This window comes from Talpa occidentalis, mitochondrion (assembly GCF_014898055.3).
Source record: "Talpa occidentalis mitochondrion, complete genome".
Lineage (NCBI taxonomy): Eukaryota > Metazoa > Chordata > Mammalia > Eulipotyphla > Talpidae > Talpa > Talpa occidentalis.
Window position 1 is genome coordinate 1 of NC_039630.1, and position 16,962 is coordinate 16,962.

Sequence of the window (16,962 nt, forward strand, 5' to 3'; positions counted from 1 at the left end):
GTTAATGTAGCTTAAATCAATAAAGCAAGGCACTGAAAATGCCTAGATGAGTCTCACGACTCCATAAACACAAAAAGGTTTGGTCCCAGCCTTTCTATTAGCTGTCAGTAAAATTACACATGCAAGTCTCCGCATACCAGTGAGAATACCCTTAAAGTCACACGTGACAAAAAGGAGTTGGCATCAAGTACACCTAATTTTAGGTAGCTTATGACGCCTTGCCTAGCCACGCCCCCACGGGATACAGCAGTGATAAAAATTAAGCCATGAACGAAAGTTTGACTAAGTTATACTGACAAAGGGTTGGTAAATTTCGTGCCAGCCACCGCGGTCATACGATTAACCCAAGTTAATAGACGTACGGCGTAAAGAGTGTTTAGGAGTACAACAAAATAAAGCCAAGACTTAACTAAGATGTAAAAACCTATAGTTAAAGTAAAAACAAACTACGAAAGTGGCTTTAATACTTTTCTGATTACACTATAGCTAAGACCCAAACTGGGATTAGATACCCCACTATGCTTAGCCCTAAACCAAGACAATCAAGTTAACAAGATTGTTCGCCAGAGAACTACTAGCTACAGCTTAAAACTCAAAGGACTTGGCGGTGCTTTATATCCCTCTAGAGGAGCCTGTTCTGTAATCGATAAACCCCGATAAACCTCACCAACTCTTGCTAATCCAGTCTATATACCGCCATCTTCAGCAAACCCTTAAAAGGAATTATAGTAAGCACAAGTATAGACATAAAAACGTTAGGTCAAGGTGTAGCTGATGGGTTGGGAAGAAATGGGCTACATTTTCTATTTTAGAATATATACTCGTAAACGAAGACCTTTATGAAACGAAAGGTTAAAGGAGGATTTAGTAGTAAATTAAGAATAGAGCGCTTAATTGAATAAGGCCATGAAGCACGCACACACCGCCCGTCACCCTCCTCAAGTATCAACACCAGACACTATATATAATCTCACGGCAACAAGTATGAGAGGAGATAAGTCGTAACAAGGTAAGCATACTGGAAAGTGTGCTTGGATTAACCAAAGTGTAGCTTAAACAAAAGCACCTGGCCTACACCCAGAAGATTTCATTAAAAATGACCACTTTGAACTAAAGCTAGCCCAACTATAGACTAAAACTCAACTAACACATAAACATTAAACAAAACATTTACTAATTAAAGTATAGGAGATAGAAATATTTTTAAGGCGCTATAGAGAAAGTACCGCAAGGGAACGAGTGAAAGAAAAATTTAAAGTAATAAACAGCAAAGCTTACCCCTTTTACCTTTTGCATAATGAGTTAACTAGAAAACCTTAGCAAAGAGAACTTAAGTTAAGTGCCCCGAAACCAGACGAGCTACCTGAGAGCAGCACACAAAGAGCGAACTCGTCTATGTAGCAAAATAGTGAGAAGACTTTCAGGTAGAGGTGAAAAGCCTAACGAGCCTGGTGATAGCTGGTTGTCCAGAAAAAGAATATAAGTTCGACTTTAACCCATGCAAAACAACACCATAAAAATTATAATGCAGGATTAAATGATAATCTAAAGAGGTACAGCCCTTTAGATACAGGAAACAACCTTAAACGGAGAGTAAGTATAAAAAACAATCATAGTTGGCCTAAAAGCAGCCATCAATTAAGAAAGCGTTCAAGCTCAACAATACGTATATTGTAATTTCAATAGTTCAACTAACTCCCAAACTTCAACTGGACTAATCTATATAAATAGAAGAAATACTGTTAATATGAGTAACAAGAATTATTTCTCCCAGCACAAGTCTATATCAGACCGGATAACCCACTGATAGTTAACAAACTAATAATAAGAAACTAAACATAAAACACTTATTACGCAGATTGTTAATCCAACACAGGTGTGCTAAAATTAGGGAAAGATTAAAAGAAGTAAAAGGAACTCGGCAAACAGAAACCCCGCCTGTTTACCAAAAACATCACCTCTGGCATTAATAGTATCAGAGGCACTGCCTGCCCGGTGACATAAGTTAAACGGCCGCGGTATCCTGACCGTGCAAAGGTAGCATAATCATTTGTTCTTTAATTAGGGACTTGTATGAATGGCCACACGAGGGTTTAACTGTCTCTTACTTCCAATCAGTGAAATTGACCTTCCCGTGAAGAGGCGGGAATAATAAAATAAGACGAGAAGACCCTATGGAGCTTTAATTAGCTAGCTCAAGAAAATAACATAATAACCCAACAGGCAACAACACTACCGTAACTGAGCTAGTAATTTCGGTTGGGGTGACCTCGGAGTACAAAATAACCTCCGAGAGATTTCAGTTAAGACCTACAAGTCAAGACCTGTAAAAATCATAATTGATCCAATTAATTTTGATCAACGGAACAAGTTACCCTAGGGATAACAGCGCAATCCTATTTAAGAGTCCATATCGACAATAGGGTTTACGACCTCGATGTTGGATCAGGACATCCCAATGGTGCAACCGCTATTAATGGTTCGTTTGTTCAACGATTAAAGTCCTACGTGATCTGAGTTCAGACCGGAGCAATCCAGGTCGGTTTCTATCTATTGTATATTTCTCCCAGTACGAAAGGACAAGAGAAATGAGGCCAACCCTGCATGGGAGCCTTAAAATTAATAGATGATATAATCTCAATCTAGTAATTTATAAGAATTCTGCCCTAGAAATAGGGCCTCGTTAGGGTGGCAGAGCCCGGTAATTGCATAAAACTTAAACTTTTACATTCAGAGGTTCAACTCCTCTCCCTAACAACATGTACATAATTAACCTCTTAACCTTAATTGTGCCAATTCTGCTCGCCGTAGCATTCCTAACACTAGTTGAACGAAAAGTGTTAGGATATATGCAACTACGAAAAGGTCCTAACATCGTAGGCCCCTACGGACTACTACAGCCAATTGCCGACGCAGTAAAATTATTTACCAAAGAACCACTACGACCGCTAACTTCATCAATCTCTATATTTATTATTGCCCCCATCCTAGCCCTTACACTAGCATTAACCATGTGAATTCCACTACCAATACCATACCCACTAATCAACATAAATTTAGGGGTCCTATTTATGCTGGCAGTATCAAGTTTGGCCGTATACTCAATCTTATGATCAGGCTGAGCTTCCAACTCTAAATATGCCCTAATTGGGGCCCTACGGGCTGTAGCACAAACCATCTCATATGAAGTAACACTAGCTATTATCCTTCTGTCAATTCTTCTAATAAGCGGGTCCTTTTCTCTATCAAACCTAATCATCACACAAGAGTATACATGACTCTTATTCGCATCATGACCACTAGCCATGATGTGATTTATCTCAACCCTAGCAGAAACAAATCGAGCCCCATTCGACCTAACAGAAGGAGAATCAGAACTAGTCTCAGGTTTTAACGTAGAATATGCAGCAGGCCCATTTGCCCTATTTTTCCTAGCAGAATATGCAAACATCATCATAATAAATGTCCTAACAACAATTTTATTCCTAGGGGCATTCCACAACCCATACTTCCCAGAACTTTACTCAATTAATTTTATAATTAAAGCACTAATCCTAACAACCTCGTTCCTATGAGTACGAGCCTCATACCCACGATTCCGATATGACCAACTAATACACCTACTATGAAAAAACTTTCTACCACTAACACTAGCACTATGTATATGACACGTTTCACTACCAGTATTTCTATCGGGAATCCCACCACAATAACAAGAAATATGTCTGATAAAAGAGTTACTTTGATAGAGTAAATAATAGAGGTTTAAGCCCTCTTATTTCTAGAATTGCAGGACTTGAACCTACTCCTAAGAATTCAAAGATCTTCGTGCTACCATATTACACCATATCCTATAGTAAGGTCAGCTAAATAAGCTATCGGGCCCATACCCCGAAAATGTTGGTTTATATCCTTCCCGTACTAATAAACCCACTAGTATTTTCTCTAATTTCATTTACTGTAATATTAGGTACAATAATTGTACTAATCAGCTCACACTGATTAATGATCTGAATTGGGTTCGAAATAAACATATTAGCAATTACTCCAATACTAATAAAAAATTTCAACCCACGCTCAATAGAAGCAGCAACAAAATATTTCCTGACACAGGCTACGGCCTCAATGCTACTTATACTAGCCATTATTATTAACCTAACATATTCAGGTCAATGAACTACAATAAAAATAACTGACGACCTTGCCTCTACAATAATAACAATTGCCATAATCATAAAACTAGGCATGGCCCCATTCCACTTCTGAGTACCCGAAGTAACACAAGGAGTACCACTAACGTCAGGCATAATCCTACTAACATGACAAAAAATCGCTCCACTATCAGTACTCATGCAAACCGCGCACTCAATCAACACTAACCTGATGTTGACAACAGCCATACTGTCCATTGCTGTAGGAGGGTGAGGAGGACTAAACCAAACACAATTACGGAAGATCATAGCATACTCATCCATTGCACACATGGGCTGAATAGCCGCCATCATAACCTACAACACCACAATGACAACATTAAACCTAATTATTTATGTCACCCTAACACTTACAGTATTTATACTACTATACATTAACTCATCAACAACAACCCTATCACTATCCCATCTGTGAAACAAAATACCACTAATATCAACACTAATTTTATTAACAATGCTCTCATTAGGCGGACTACCACCACTATCAGGATTCCTACCAAAATGAATGATCATCAATGAGCTTACAAAGAACGGCAGCATTATTCTACCAACTATCATAGCAGTCACAGCACTACTAAACTTATATTTTTATATACGACTCACATACTCCACATCACTTACAATATTCCCATCAACTAACAATATAAAAATGAAATGACAATTTGAAAACATAAAAAAGACACCAATACTATCACCACTAGTAATCCTATCAACTATGCTTCTACCATTAACACCAATACTACTAATTCTGGAATAGGAGTTTAGGTTACACCAGACCAAGAGCCTTCAAAGCCCTAAGCAAGTATAATTTACTTAACTCCTGCAAAATTAAGGACTGCAAGACTCTATCCTACATCAACTGAATGCAAATCAATCACTTTAATTAAGCTAAGTCCTTACTAGATTGGAGGGCTTTGATCCCACGAAATTTTAGTTAACAGCTAAACACCCTAAACAACTGGCTTCAATCTACTTCTCCCGCCTCGAAGAAAAAAGAGGCGGGAGAAGCCCCGGCAGAATTGAAGCTGCTTCTTCGAATTTGCAATTCAATGTGAAATTTCACCACAAGGCTTGGTAAAAAGAGGATTTAAACCTCTGTCTTTAGATTTACAGTCTAATGCTTACTCAGCCATTTTACCTATGTTCATCAACCGTTGATTATTCTCAACAAACCACAAAGACATCGGCACATTATATCTGTTATTTGGTGCCTGAGCCGGAATGGCCGGTACAGCCCTAAGCTTACTAATTCGCGCTGAACTGGGACAGCCAGGTACTCTATTAGGAGATGACCAAATCTACAATGTAATTGTAACAGCCCACGCTTTCGTAATAATCTTCTTTATGGTTATACCAATTCTATTAGGCGGATTTGGCAACTGACTAGTTCCACTAATAATTGGAGCACCCGACATAGCATTCCCCCGAATAAATAATATAAGCTTTTGACTTCTACCTCCATCTTTCTTACTACTGCTAGCATCCTCCACAGTTGAAGCGGGAGCTGGCACAGGATGAACCGTGTATCCACCCCTGGCAGGAAACTTAGCCCATGCCGGGGCTTCTGTAGATCTAGCTATTTTCTCTCTACACCTGGCGGGTGTTTCATCTATTTTAGGGGCAATTAACTTTATTACAACTATTATTAACATAAAACCGCCAGCAATATCCCAATATCAAACTCCGCTATTCGTATGATCAATTTTAATTACTGCCGTATTACTATTACTTTCACTTCCGGTTCTGGCCGCGGGCATCACTATACTTTTAACAGACCGAAATTTAAACACCACATTCTTTGACCCGGCCGGGGGCGGCGACCCAATCCTATATCAACATCTATTCTGATTCTTCGGACACCCAGAAGTATATATTCTAATTCTACCAGGATTTGGAATTATTTCACACATCGTAACATACTACTCAGGAAAAAAAGAACCATTTGGGTATATAGGAATGGTATGAGCAATAATGTCAATCGGGTTTTTAGGCTTTATCGTATGAGCCCACCACATATTCACAGTAGGACTAGACGTAGATACACGCGCATACTTTACATCAGCAACTATGATTATTGCCATCCCTACCGGGGTAAAAGTATTTAGTTGACTGGCGACCCTACATGGAGGAAACATCAAATGATCGCCAGCCATATTATGAGCCCTTGGCTTTATTTTCCTATTCACAGTAGGAGGATTAACAGGAATTGTCCTAGCTAATTCCTCACTAGATATTGTTTTACATGATACATACTACGTAGTAGCTCACTTCCACTACGTATTGTCTATAGGAGCAGTATTTGCTATTCTCGCAGGGTTTGTTCACTGATTTCCACTATTCACAGGCTATACATTAAGTCAAACCTGAGCAAAAATTCACTTTGCCATTATATTTGTAGGGGTGAATATAACATTCTTCCCTCAGCACTTCTTAGGCCTATCAGGCATGCCTCGACGTTATTCAGATTACCCAGACGCATACACCACATGAAACACAGTATCATCCATAGGATCATTCATCTCACTAACAGCAGTAATACTAATAGTATTTATAATCTGAGAGGCTTTCGCTTCAAAACGAGAAGTCTCCACTGTAGAATTAACAACAACCAACATCGAATGACTGCATGGTTGTCCGCCACCCTATCACACATTTGAAGAACCTACGTACGTAAACCCAAAATAAACAAGAAAGGAAGGATTCGAACCCCCTAAAATTGGTTTCAAGCCAACCTCATAACCACTATGTCTTTCTCTATGAGCGAGGTATTAGTAAAATATTTACATAACTTTGTCAAAGTTAAATTATAGGTTAAAGTCCTTTATATCTCTATGGCATATCCATTTCAATTTGGCCTCCAAGACGCAACATCACCTATCATAGAAGAACTACTACACTTCCACGATCACGCGCTTATAATCGCCTTCCTAATTAGTTCTCTGGTACTCTATATTATCTCACTTATATTAACGACCAAACTGACACACACAAGCACAATAGATGCACAAGAAGTAGAAACTATTTGAACTATCCTGCCTGCCATTATTTTGATTATAATCGCTCTTCCATCACTACGAATCCTTTATATGATAGACGAAATCAACAACCCATCACTAACAGTAAAAACAATGGGTCATCAATGATATTGAAGTTATGAATATACTGACTACGAGGACTTAACATTCGATTCATATATAGTACCAACAACCGACCTGAAACCAGGGGAACTACGACTGCTAGAAGTTGATAATCGAGTGGTACTACCAATAGAAATAACCATCCGAATGTTGATTTCATCTGAAGACGTATTACACTCATGAGCCGTACCATCTCTAGGGTTAAAAACAGACGCAATCCCAGGACGACTAAACCAGACAACCCTATTATCAACTCGACCTGGCCTATATTACGGACAATGTTCAGAAATTTGTGGTTCAAACCATAGCTTTATGCCTATCGTACTTGAAATAGTCCCTTTAAAACACTTCGAAAAATGGTCCTCATCTATACTATAAAGTCATTAAGAAGCTATTTAAGCGTTAACCTTTTAAGTTAAAGAATGGGAGCTCAGACCTCTCCTTAATGATATGCCACAACTAGATACATCCACATGATTTATTACTATCTTAGCAACTACTATTACACTGTTTATCTTATTTCAACTAAAAATCTCGAAATATATCTACCCACCAAGCCCAGAATTAAAATCCATAAAATCGTTAAAACATAACACCCCTTGAGAGACAAAATGAACGAAAATTTATTCGCCTCTTTCATTACCCCTACAATAATAGGATTACCTATTGTAGTCCTAATTATTATATTCCCCAGCATCATATTTCCCTCACCTACTCGACTAATTAATAACCGACTGGTTTCACTCCAACAGTGACTAGTTCAACTAACATCAAAACAAATAATAACAATTCACAATGCAAAAGGACAAACATGAGCCCTAATGCTTATGTCTTTAATTCTATTTATCGGATCAACCAACCTGCTAGGACTTCTACCACACTCTTTCACTCCTACTACCCAACTCTCAATAAACCTTGGCATAGCCATCCCACTTTGAGCAGGAACCGTAGTCACCGGGTTCCGCCACAAAACAAAAGCATCCCTAGCACATTTTTTACCACAAGGAACCCCACTACCACTTATCCCAATACTAATTATTATCGAAACTATTAGTTTGTTTATTCAACCAATAGCGCTAGCCGTACGGCTCACCGCTAATATCACTGCAGGTCACCTACTGATCCACCTAATCGGAGGGGCCACACTAGCCCTAATGAGCATCAGTACTGCCACAGCCCTAATTACGTTCATCATTCTAGTCCTATTAACTATCCTAGAATTCGCCGTAGCGCTAATCCAAGCGTATGTCTTCACCCTGCTAGTGAGCCTATACCTACACGATAACACCTAATGACACACCAAACCCATGCATACCACATAGTAAACCCAAGCCCATGACCACTCACAGGGGCTTTATCAGCCTTACTACTGACTTCCGGCTTAGTAATGTGATTCCACTTTAACTCAACAACCCTTCTATGCATAGGACTTTTAGCGAACTCACTAACAATATATCAATGATGACGGGATATCGTTCGAGAAGGAACATTTCAAGGACATCATACTCCTATTGTCCAAAAAGGACTCCGATATGGCATAATCCTATTTATCATTTCAGAAGTATTCTTCTTCGCCGGATTTTTCTGAGCCTTCTACCACTCCAGTCTGGCCCCAACCCACGAATTAGGAGGATTTTGACCACCAGCTGGAATTCACCCACTAAATCCATTGGAAGTTCCACTCCTTAATACATCGGTACTACTAGCTTCAGGGGTTTCTATTACCTGAGCCCACCACAGCTTAATAGAAGGAAGCCGAAAACATATAATCCAAGCACTATTCATCACGATTGCTCTAGGAGTATACTTCACAGTTCTACAAGCAGCAGAATATTACGAAGCACCATTTACCATCTCAGATGGTGTATACGGGTCAACATTTTTTATAGCAACAGGATTTCATGGACTACATGTAATTATCGGAACAACTTTCCTGACGGTATGTTTCGTCCGTCAACTAAAATATCACTTTACATCAAAACACCACTTCGGATTTGAAGCAGCCGCCTGATACTGACATTTCGTAGACGTAGTATGACTATTCCTGTACGTCTCTATTTACTGATGAGGATCCTATTCTTTTAGTATTAACCAGTACAGTTGACTTCCAATCAACTAGTCTCGGTACAGCCCGAGGAAGAATAATTAACATATTACTTACAATCACCGTAAACGCTCTACTATCCTCTATTTTAGTACTAATTGCATTCTGACTACCCCAACTAAACACATATGCAGAAAAATCAAGCCCATACGAGTGTGGATTTGACCCCATAGGGTCAGCCCGACTCCCTTTCTCTATAAAATTCTTCCTCGTAGCAATCACATTTTTACTATTCGACCTAGAAATCGCCCTGCTACTACCACTCCCATGAGCATCTCAAACAAATGACGTAAAAACGGTCCTCACAATAGCCCTGATTCTTATCTCACTTCTAGCGCTAAGCCTAGCATATGAATGGACTCAAAAAGGCCTAGAATGAACAGAATTGATAATTAGTTTAAATAAAACAAATGATTTCGACTCATTAGATTGTAGTAATTACTACAATTATCAAATGTCTTTAGTGTATATAAATATTATAATTGCATTTTCAGTCTCCTTACTAGGCCTCCTGATATTCCGGTCTCACCTGATATCATCCCTATTGTGTCTAGAAGGCATAATATTAGCCCTATTTATTCTAAGCACTATCATAATCCTAAATATCCACTTCACCCTAGCCAGCATGCTCCCAATCATTCTTCTAGTATTTGCCGCATGCGAAGCCGCCATTGGCCTCTCACTTCTAGTAATAGTATCAAACACATACGGTGTAGACTACGTGCAGAATTTAAATCTGTTACAATGTTAAAAATTATTATGCCAACTATCATATTACTACCTCTCACATGACTATCAAAAAATAATATAATCTGAATCAATACTACAACATATAGCCTGTTAATTAGCCTACTAAGCCTATCCTATCTCAACCAGCAAAACGATAATAACATAAACTTCTCCACAACTTTTTTCTCAGACCCACTATCAGCCCCACTACTGGTCCTAACTACATGACTACTACCCCTCATACTCATTGCCAGCCAATTCCATCTGTCAAACGAACACCCAACTCGAAAAAAACTTTATATTTCAATATTAATCCTACTACAAATATTTCTGGTAATAACATTTACAGCAACAGAACTCATTTTATTCTACATTCTATTTGAAGCCACACTAGTACCAACACTGATTATTATTACCCGATGAGGAAACCAGACTGAACGACTAAATGCCGGCATGTACTTTTTATTTTATACTCTTATAGGCTCCCTACCACTATTAGTAGCACTTACCTATCTACAAAACTCTACAGGATCACTAAACCTGATTATCATACAGCTACTCTCCATACCACTGCCAAACGAATGAGCCTCCATTCTACTATGACTAGCATGCATCATAGCATTTATAGTAAAAATACCACTATATGGCTTACACCTATGACTACCAAAAGCACATGTAGAAGCTCCAATCGCAGGGTCCATAGTTTTAGCAGCAATCCTGCTAAAGCTGGGGGGCTACGGAATAATACGAATTACAATAATCCTATCACCACACACAAATTTCATAGCATACCCATTTATGGCCCTATCCCTATGAGGAATAGTTATGACGAGCTCCATCTGTCTACGACAGACAGATCTAAAATCACTAATTGCTTACTCCTCAGTAAGTCATATAGCGTTAGTTATTGTAGCCATCATAATCCAGACACCATGAAGCTACATAGGAGCAACAGCCCTAATAATCGCACACGGCTTAACATCATCAATACTATTCTGCCTAGCCAACTCAAATTACGAACGTATTCACAGCCGAACAATAATCCTAGCACGTGGTTTACAAACCCTCCTACCACTAATAGCAGCATGATGGTTAATAGCAAGCCTAACAAACCTAGCCCTCCCACCGACAATTAATTTAATTGGCGAGCTACTCGTAATATTATCATCCTTCTCATGATCAAATATTACAATAATCCTAATGGGCCTAAACATAGTAATCACAGCCTTATACTCCCTATACATATTAATCCAGACCCAACGAGGCAAATACACACACCATATCATTAATATCAACCCATCATTTACACGAGAGCACGCCCTAATGGCATTACACATAATCCCACTGCTCCTCTTAACCCTCAACCCAAAACTAATTCTAGGGACTATATACTGCAGATATAGTTTAACGAAAACATTAGATTGTGAGTCTAAAAATAGGGTATAATACCCCTTATCTACCGAGGGAGTTCTGACAAGAACTGCTAATTCATGTCCCCATATATAACGATATGGCTCCCTTGCAACTTTTATAGGATAGTAGTAATCCATTGGTCTTAGGAACCAAAAACTTGGTGCAACTCCAAATAAAAGTAATTAATCTATTAACATCCTCTCTATTGCTATCACTACTGATTCTCACCTTCCCAATCATAACAACACTAACCAGCAAATACAAAGAAAGCACCTTCCCAGCCTACGTAAAATCTACAATCTCATGTGCCTTTATAATCAGCATAATCCCAGCCCTAATATTTATCCACTCAGGCCAAGAAGCTATAATCTCCAACTGACATTGAATAACAATTAATTCAGTAAAATTGTCTATCAGTCTAAAACTGGATTATTTCTCTATAGTATTTATACCAGTAGCACTATTTGTAACATGATCAATTATGGAATTCTCAATATGATATATACACTCGGACCCAAACATCAACCGATTTTTTAAATATCTATTAATATTCTTAATTACAATACTCATTCTAGTAACAGCAAACAACCTCTTCCAACTTTTCATTGGCTGGGAAGGTGTGGGAATCATATCTTTCCTCTTAATTGGATGATGGTATGGACGAACAGACGCTAACACCGCGGCCCTACAAGCAATCCTATACAACCGAATCGGAGATATTGGCTTCGTACTCTCCATGGCATGATTCCTATTCAACTCCAACTCCTGAGAACTACAACAAATCTTCATAACTAATACAGGACAAAACATCCTACCGCTACTAGGACTACTTTTAGCAGCAACGGGAAAATCAGCACAATTCGGCCTACACCCGTGACTCCCATCAGCTATGGAAGGTCCAACCCCAGTATCAGCATTACTGCACTCCAGTACAATAGTTGTAGCGGGAGTATTTTTACTAATCCGATTCTACCCACTGATAGAAAACAACAGTACAGTTCAAACTTTAACACTATGCCTAGGAGCAATAACCACCCTATTCACGGCAATCTGCGCCCTAACACAGAATGATATCAAAAAAATTGTAGCGTTTTCAACCTCAAGCCAACTAGGCCTAATAATAGTAACTATCGGAATTAACCAACCACATCTAGCATTTCTCCACATCTGCACACACGCCTTCTTCAAAGCCATACTATTTATATGCTCTGGTTCTATTATCCACAATCTGAACGACGAACAGGACATCCGAAAAATAGGAGGTCTATTTAAAGCCATACCATTTACGACAACAGCCCTAATTACTGGAAGCCTCGCATTAACAGGAATACCTTTCCTTACAGGATTTTACTCCAAAGACTTAATCATCGAAGCAGCCAACACGTCGTATACCAACGCCTGAGCCCTACTAATTACACTAATCGCAACCTCCCTAACAGCTGTCTACAGTACACGAATTATATTCTTTGCACTCCTAGGACAACCACGTTTCTCAACAATAATTTTAATCAATGAAAACAACCCATTTCTAGTAAACCCAATTAAACGTCTATTAATAGGAAGTATCTTCGCAGGATTCGTAATCTCAAACAACCTCCTCCCAATGACCGTGCCTCAAATAACAATACCACTATACTTGAAATTAACAGCTCTCATAGTAACAATCCTAGGATTTGTACTAGCAATAGAACTCAACACAATGACACAATACCTGAAATTTCCACATACAAGCAACAGTCACAAATTCTCAAACCAATTAGGATTCTTCCCCATTATCATACACCGACTCCTCCCCACAATAAACCTAATCCTAAGCCAAAAATCAGCCTCAATACTATTGGACCTTACATGAATAGAAGCGGCCATCCCCAAAGCCCTGTCTAATATTCAAATAACAGCCTCAACGCTAGTATCTAATCAAAAGGGACTGGTAAAACTGTACTTCCTATCTTTCCTAATTACACTACTCCTAAGCCTAGTGTTATTTAGTTTCCACGAGTAATTTCCATAACAACCAACACCCCAATAACTAAAGATCATCCAGTAACAATAACCAACCAAGTACCGTAACTGTACAATGCCGCAATACCCATAGCCTCCTCACTAAAAAACCCAGAATCACCAGTATCATAAATTACTCAATCCCCCTGTCCGTTAAAATTTAAAACAATCTCTAACTTTTCATCAGTGATACAATATCCAACAAACAACAGTTCCGTCAACATTCCCAATACAAAAAGACTTAATACAATCTTATTAGACACCCAAACCTCAGGGTACTCCTCAATAGCCATAGCAGCCGTATAACCAAACACAACTAACATCCCACCCAAATAAATCAAGAACACCATTAAACCCAAGAACGAACCACCATAACTTAATACAATACCACACCCAACCCCACCACTAACAATTAACCCCAACCCACCATAAATTGGAGAGGGTTTCGAAGAAAACCCTACAAAACTTATCACAAAAATAGTACTTAAAATAAATACAATGTATGTTATCATTATTCCCACATGGAATTTAACCATGACCAATGACATGAAAAATCATCGTTGTTATTCAACTACAAGAATTCTAATGACAAACATCCGAAAAACACACCCACTAATAAAAATTGTTAACAGCTCATTCATCGATCTACCAGCACCATCAAACATCTCATCATGATGAAACTTCGGATCACTCTTAGGAATCTGCCTAATTCTCCAAATTCTTACAGGATTATTCCTAGCTATACACTACACGTCAGACACAGCAACAGCCTTCTCATCAGTCACACATATCTGCCGAGACGTGAATTATGGCTGACTTATCCGGTATTTACACGCAAATGGAGCATCCATATTTTTTATTTGTTTATTTCTACACGTAGGACGAGGCCTATACTACGGGTCTTATATATTTATAGAGACCTGAAACATCGGGGTGTTACTGTTATTTGCTGTGATAGCTACCGCATTCATAGGGTACGTTTTACCATGGGGTCAAATATCCTTTTGAGGTGCAACGGTAATTACAAATTTACTGTCAGCCATTCCTTACATCGGAACAGACTTAGTAGAATGAATTTGAGGTGGGTTCTCAGTAGACAAGGCCACACTCACACGATTCTTTGCCTTCCACTTTATCTTACCATTTATCATTGCAGCACTAGCTGGAGTCCACCTACTATTCCTTCACGAAACGGGATCAAACAACCCGTCAGGACTCTCGTCAGATACGGACAAAATTCCATTCCACCCCTACTACACCATCAAGGATATCCTAGGAGCACTAATCCTAATTCTAGCTCTGTCATCATTGGTATTATTTTCACCTGACCTACTAGGAGACCCAGATAATTACATTCCAGCAAACCCACTAAACACACCACCCCATATTAAACCCGAATGATATTTTCTGTTTGCATATGCCATTCTACGATCAATCCCTAATAAACTAGGAGGCGTACTGGCCCTAGTGTCCTCAATCCTGGTATTAGCACTAATACCATTCTTACATACTTCAAAACAACGAAGTATAATATTCCGACCAATCAGCCAATGCTTATTCTGACTTCTAGTAGCAGACCTATTTACTCTCACATGAATTGGAGGACAACCTGTAGAACACCCATTTATTATCATCGGCCAACTAGCATCCATCCTATACTTCTCACTCATCCTAGTACTTATACCACTAGCAAGCCTAATAGAAAATAACCTACTCAAATGAAGAGTCTTTGTAGTATAACTATTACTCTGGTCTTGTAAACCAGCAATGGAGACTTTAAACCTCCCCAAGACAATCAAGGAAGAAGCACTAGCCCCACCACCAACACCCAAAGCTGGTATTCTACCTTTAAACTATTCCTTGATCTACCCATCTATAAAAATTAAAAACATTAACCCAAATTTAGGTACTTTACCCAAAATACTTAACAATAAAAACCCTATTCACTACAATAACCGCCCACCCGTCCTATGTATATCGTGCATTAATATATATCCCCCATGCATATAAGCAAGTACATACAATCAATTCATATAAGACACACAGACACTTATCAAAAGAACAAATCCTCACACATGACTATTCATCACCAATCAAAAACCCTCAATCCACACAAGTACAATCTCCTATACTAACAAACCCAAACCATACAAACCAAAATCCAACTAAACAGCATCAACGCATAAATCTAAGTCCACCAGATAAAGGGTTATCTCTTGATAACCAACTCACGTGAAATCAGCAACCCTTGTAAAAAGGATACATTAACCTCGCTCCGGGCCCATTTAACTTGGGGGTAGCTAACAATGAACTTTATCAGACATCTGGTTCTTTCTTCAGGGCCATGAAAACCCGTGACCGCCCATTCTTTCCCCTTAAATAAGACATCTCGATGGATTAATTACTAATCAGCCCATGCTCACACATAACTGTGGTGTCATACATTTGGTATTTTTTATATTTTGGGGATGCTATGACTCAGCTATGGCCGCAGGGGGGCCTCGTAGCAGTCAAGCAACTTGTAGCTGAACTTAAATTGAAATGTTGACTCCCCAACGTACCCTATCAGGGTGAATTTCAGTCAATGGTAACAGGACATAAGCACGTACGCACACGTACGCACACGTACGCACACGTACGCACACGTACGCACACGTACGCACACGTACGCACACGTACGCACACGTACGCACACGTACGCACACGTACGCACACGTACGCACACGTACGCACACGTACGCACACGTACGCACACGTACGCACACGTACGCACACGTACGCACACGTACGCACACGTACGCACACGTACGCACACGTACGCACACGTACGCACACGTACGCACACGTACGCACACGTACGCACACGTACGCACACGTACGCACACGTACGCACACGTACGCACACGTACGCACACGTACGCACACGTACGCACACGTACGCACACGTACGCACACGTACGCACACGTACGCACACGTACGCGTAATAAACCCAATAAATATCTCTTGACAAACCCCCTTACCCCCGTTAAACTGCGAATTACATAGATGTTTAATCTTGCCAAACCCCTAAAACAAGAACAACTATATAACTCACATGAGCTTAACTTTAACTTCCGACCTACAAAACTTCACCTCTAACCCACCATATCTATTCTATTCTAAGGAGACACTACCAACAAACACATTTCTTTCGCCCCATATACAACATTGCCAACACAACATTTCCCTTTTGAAACAAAACAACACCGCAATACTTTACACTCCAATTTCCTAAGTACAAAACAATTACCCTAAAGCTACTCTAAGATTACTGAAATTTTACTTATAGAATTTCCTCCCCATAGATAGCGGGCATGAATAATACCT

The 16,962-nt window shown here is 39.3% G+C and overlaps 13 protein-coding genes and 24 non-coding genes across 37 annotated transcripts, besides 2 other annotated features; 28 read left to right on the forward strand and 9 right to left on the reverse strand. All coding sequences in view use genetic code 2, as the record gives it.

Moving 5' to 3' along the window:
• On the forward strand, positions 1–70 carry D9W85_mgt01. Its single transcript has one exon. It is a non-coding gene; the product is annotated as a tRNA-Phe (tRNA).
• Positions 71–72: 2 nt separating this feature from the next.
• Positions 73–1,041, forward strand: D9W85_mgr02. The gene has a single exon. It is a non-coding gene; the product is annotated as a 12S ribosomal RNA (ribosomal RNA).
• Positions 1,042–1,109, forward strand: D9W85_mgt02. Its single transcript has one exon. It is a non-coding gene; the product is annotated as a tRNA-Val (tRNA).
• Positions 1,110–2,682, forward strand: D9W85_mgr01. The gene has a single exon. It is a non-coding gene; the product is annotated as a 16S ribosomal RNA (ribosomal RNA).
• D9W85_mgt03 lies at positions 2,683–2,757 on the forward strand. Its single transcript has one exon. It is a non-coding gene; the product is annotated as a tRNA-Leu (tRNA).
• Positions 2,758–2,759: 2 nt separating this feature from the next.
• D9W85_mgp13 (NADH dehydrogenase subunit 1) lies at positions 2,760–3,713 on the forward strand. Its single transcript has one exon. It carries the CDS (start codon positions 2,760–2,762, stop codon positions 3,711–3,713), a length of 954 nt encoding a protein of 317 aa, YP_009525262.1.
• A 2-nt stretch (positions 3,714–3,715) lies between these two features.
• On the forward strand, positions 3,716–3,784 carry D9W85_mgt04. Its single transcript has one exon. It is a non-coding gene; the product is annotated as a tRNA-Ile (tRNA).
• On the reverse strand, positions 3,782–3,854 carry D9W85_mgt05. The gene has a single exon. It is a non-coding gene; the product is annotated as a tRNA-Gln (tRNA).
• Position 3,855: 1 nt separating this feature from the next.
• On the forward strand, positions 3,856–3,924 carry D9W85_mgt06. Its single transcript has one exon. It is a non-coding gene; the product is annotated as a tRNA-Met (tRNA).
• Positions 3,925–4,966, forward strand: D9W85_mgp12 (NADH dehydrogenase subunit 2). The gene has a single exon. A coding segment is annotated over exon 1 (1,042 nt).
• D9W85_mgt07 lies at positions 4,967–5,034 on the forward strand. Its single transcript has one exon. It is a non-coding gene; the product is annotated as a tRNA-Trp (tRNA).
• Positions 5,035–5,040: 6 nt separating this feature from the next.
• D9W85_mgt08 lies at positions 5,041–5,109 on the reverse strand. Its single transcript has one exon. It is a non-coding gene; the product is annotated as a tRNA-Ala (tRNA).
• Position 5,110: 1 nt separating this feature from the next.
• On the reverse strand, positions 5,111–5,183 carry D9W85_mgt09. Its single transcript has one exon. It is a non-coding gene; the product is annotated as a tRNA-Asn (tRNA).
• Positions 5,184–5,219: an origin of replication.
• On the reverse strand, positions 5,217–5,283 carry D9W85_mgt10. Its single transcript has one exon. It is a non-coding gene; the product is annotated as a tRNA-Cys (tRNA).
• D9W85_mgt11 lies at positions 5,284–5,350 on the reverse strand. Its single transcript has one exon. It is a non-coding gene; the product is annotated as a tRNA-Tyr (tRNA).
• A 1-nt stretch (position 5,351) lies between these two features.
• D9W85_mgp11 (cytochrome c oxidase subunit I) lies at positions 5,352–6,896 on the forward strand. Its single transcript has one exon. The coding sequence runs from the start codon at positions 5,352–5,354 to the stop codon at positions 6,894–6,896; it is 1,545 nt and encodes a 514-aa protein (YP_009525264.1).
• Position 6,897: 1 nt separating this feature from the next.
• D9W85_mgt12 lies at positions 6,898–6,966 on the reverse strand. The gene has a single exon. It is a non-coding gene; the product is annotated as a tRNA-Ser (tRNA).
• A 7-nt stretch (positions 6,967–6,973) lies between these two features.
• Positions 6,974–7,042, forward strand: D9W85_mgt13. The gene has a single exon. It is a non-coding gene; the product is annotated as a tRNA-Asp (tRNA).
• Positions 7,043–7,726, forward strand: D9W85_mgp10 (cytochrome c oxidase subunit II). The gene has a single exon. The coding sequence runs from the start codon at positions 7,043–7,045 to the stop codon at positions 7,724–7,726; it is 684 nt and encodes a 227-aa protein (YP_009525265.1).
• Positions 7,727–7,729: 3 nt separating this feature from the next.
• Positions 7,730–7,797, forward strand: D9W85_mgt14. Its single transcript has one exon. It is a non-coding gene; the product is annotated as a tRNA-Lys (tRNA).
• A 1-nt stretch (position 7,798) lies between these two features.
• D9W85_mgp09 (ATP synthase F0 subunit 8) lies at positions 7,799–8,002 on the forward strand. The gene has a single exon. The coding sequence runs from the start codon at positions 7,799–7,801 to the stop codon at positions 8,000–8,002; it is 204 nt and encodes a 67-aa protein (YP_009525266.1).
• D9W85_mgp08 (ATP synthase F0 subunit 6) lies at positions 7,960–8,640 on the forward strand. The gene has a single exon. The coding sequence runs from the start codon at positions 7,960–7,962 to the stop codon at positions 8,638–8,640; it is 681 nt and encodes a 226-aa protein (YP_009525267.1).
• D9W85_mgp07 (cytochrome c oxidase subunit III) lies at positions 8,640–9,423 on the forward strand. The gene has a single exon. A coding segment is annotated over exon 1 (784 nt).
• On the forward strand, positions 9,424–9,492 carry D9W85_mgt15. The gene has a single exon. It is a non-coding gene; the product is annotated as a tRNA-Gly (tRNA).
• D9W85_mgp06 (NADH dehydrogenase subunit 3) lies at positions 9,493–9,838 on the forward strand. The gene has a single exon. A coding segment is annotated over exon 1 (346 nt).
• D9W85_mgt16 lies at positions 9,839–9,906 on the forward strand. Its single transcript has one exon. It is a non-coding gene; the product is annotated as a tRNA-Arg (tRNA).
• On the forward strand, positions 9,907–10,203 carry D9W85_mgp05 (NADH dehydrogenase subunit 4L). Its single transcript has one exon. It carries the CDS (start codon positions 9,907–9,909, stop codon positions 10,201–10,203), a length of 297 nt encoding a protein of 98 aa, YP_009525270.1.
• D9W85_mgp04 (NADH dehydrogenase subunit 4) lies at positions 10,197–11,574 on the forward strand. Its single transcript has one exon. A coding segment is annotated over exon 1 (1,378 nt).
• D9W85_mgt17 lies at positions 11,575–11,642 on the forward strand. Its single transcript has one exon. It is a non-coding gene; the product is annotated as a tRNA-His (tRNA).
• D9W85_mgt18 lies at positions 11,643–11,703 on the forward strand. Its single transcript has one exon. It is a non-coding gene; the product is annotated as a tRNA-Ser (tRNA).
• A 2-nt stretch (positions 11,704–11,705) lies between these two features.
• On the forward strand, positions 11,706–11,775 carry D9W85_mgt19. Its single transcript has one exon. It is a non-coding gene; the product is annotated as a tRNA-Leu (tRNA).
• Positions 11,776–13,596, forward strand: D9W85_mgp03 (NADH dehydrogenase subunit 5). The gene has a single exon. The coding sequence runs from the start codon at positions 11,776–11,778 to the stop codon at positions 13,594–13,596; it is 1,821 nt and encodes a 606-aa protein (YP_009525272.1).
• D9W85_mgp02 (NADH dehydrogenase subunit 6) lies at positions 13,580–14,107 on the reverse strand. Its single transcript has one exon. It carries the CDS (start codon positions 14,105–14,107, stop codon positions 13,580–13,582), a length of 528 nt encoding a protein of 175 aa, YP_009525273.1.
• On the reverse strand, positions 14,108–14,176 carry D9W85_mgt20. The gene has a single exon. It is a non-coding gene; the product is annotated as a tRNA-Glu (tRNA).
• Positions 14,177–14,180: 4 nt separating this feature from the next.
• Positions 14,181–15,320, forward strand: D9W85_mgp01 (cytochrome b). Its single transcript has one exon. It carries the CDS (start codon positions 14,181–14,183, stop codon positions 15,318–15,320), a length of 1,140 nt encoding a protein of 379 aa, YP_009525274.1.
• D9W85_mgt21 lies at positions 15,321–15,389 on the forward strand. The gene has a single exon. It is a non-coding gene; the product is annotated as a tRNA-Thr (tRNA).
• D9W85_mgt22 lies at positions 15,389–15,458 on the reverse strand. Its single transcript has one exon. It is a non-coding gene; the product is annotated as a tRNA-Pro (tRNA).
• Positions 15,459–16,962: a D loop.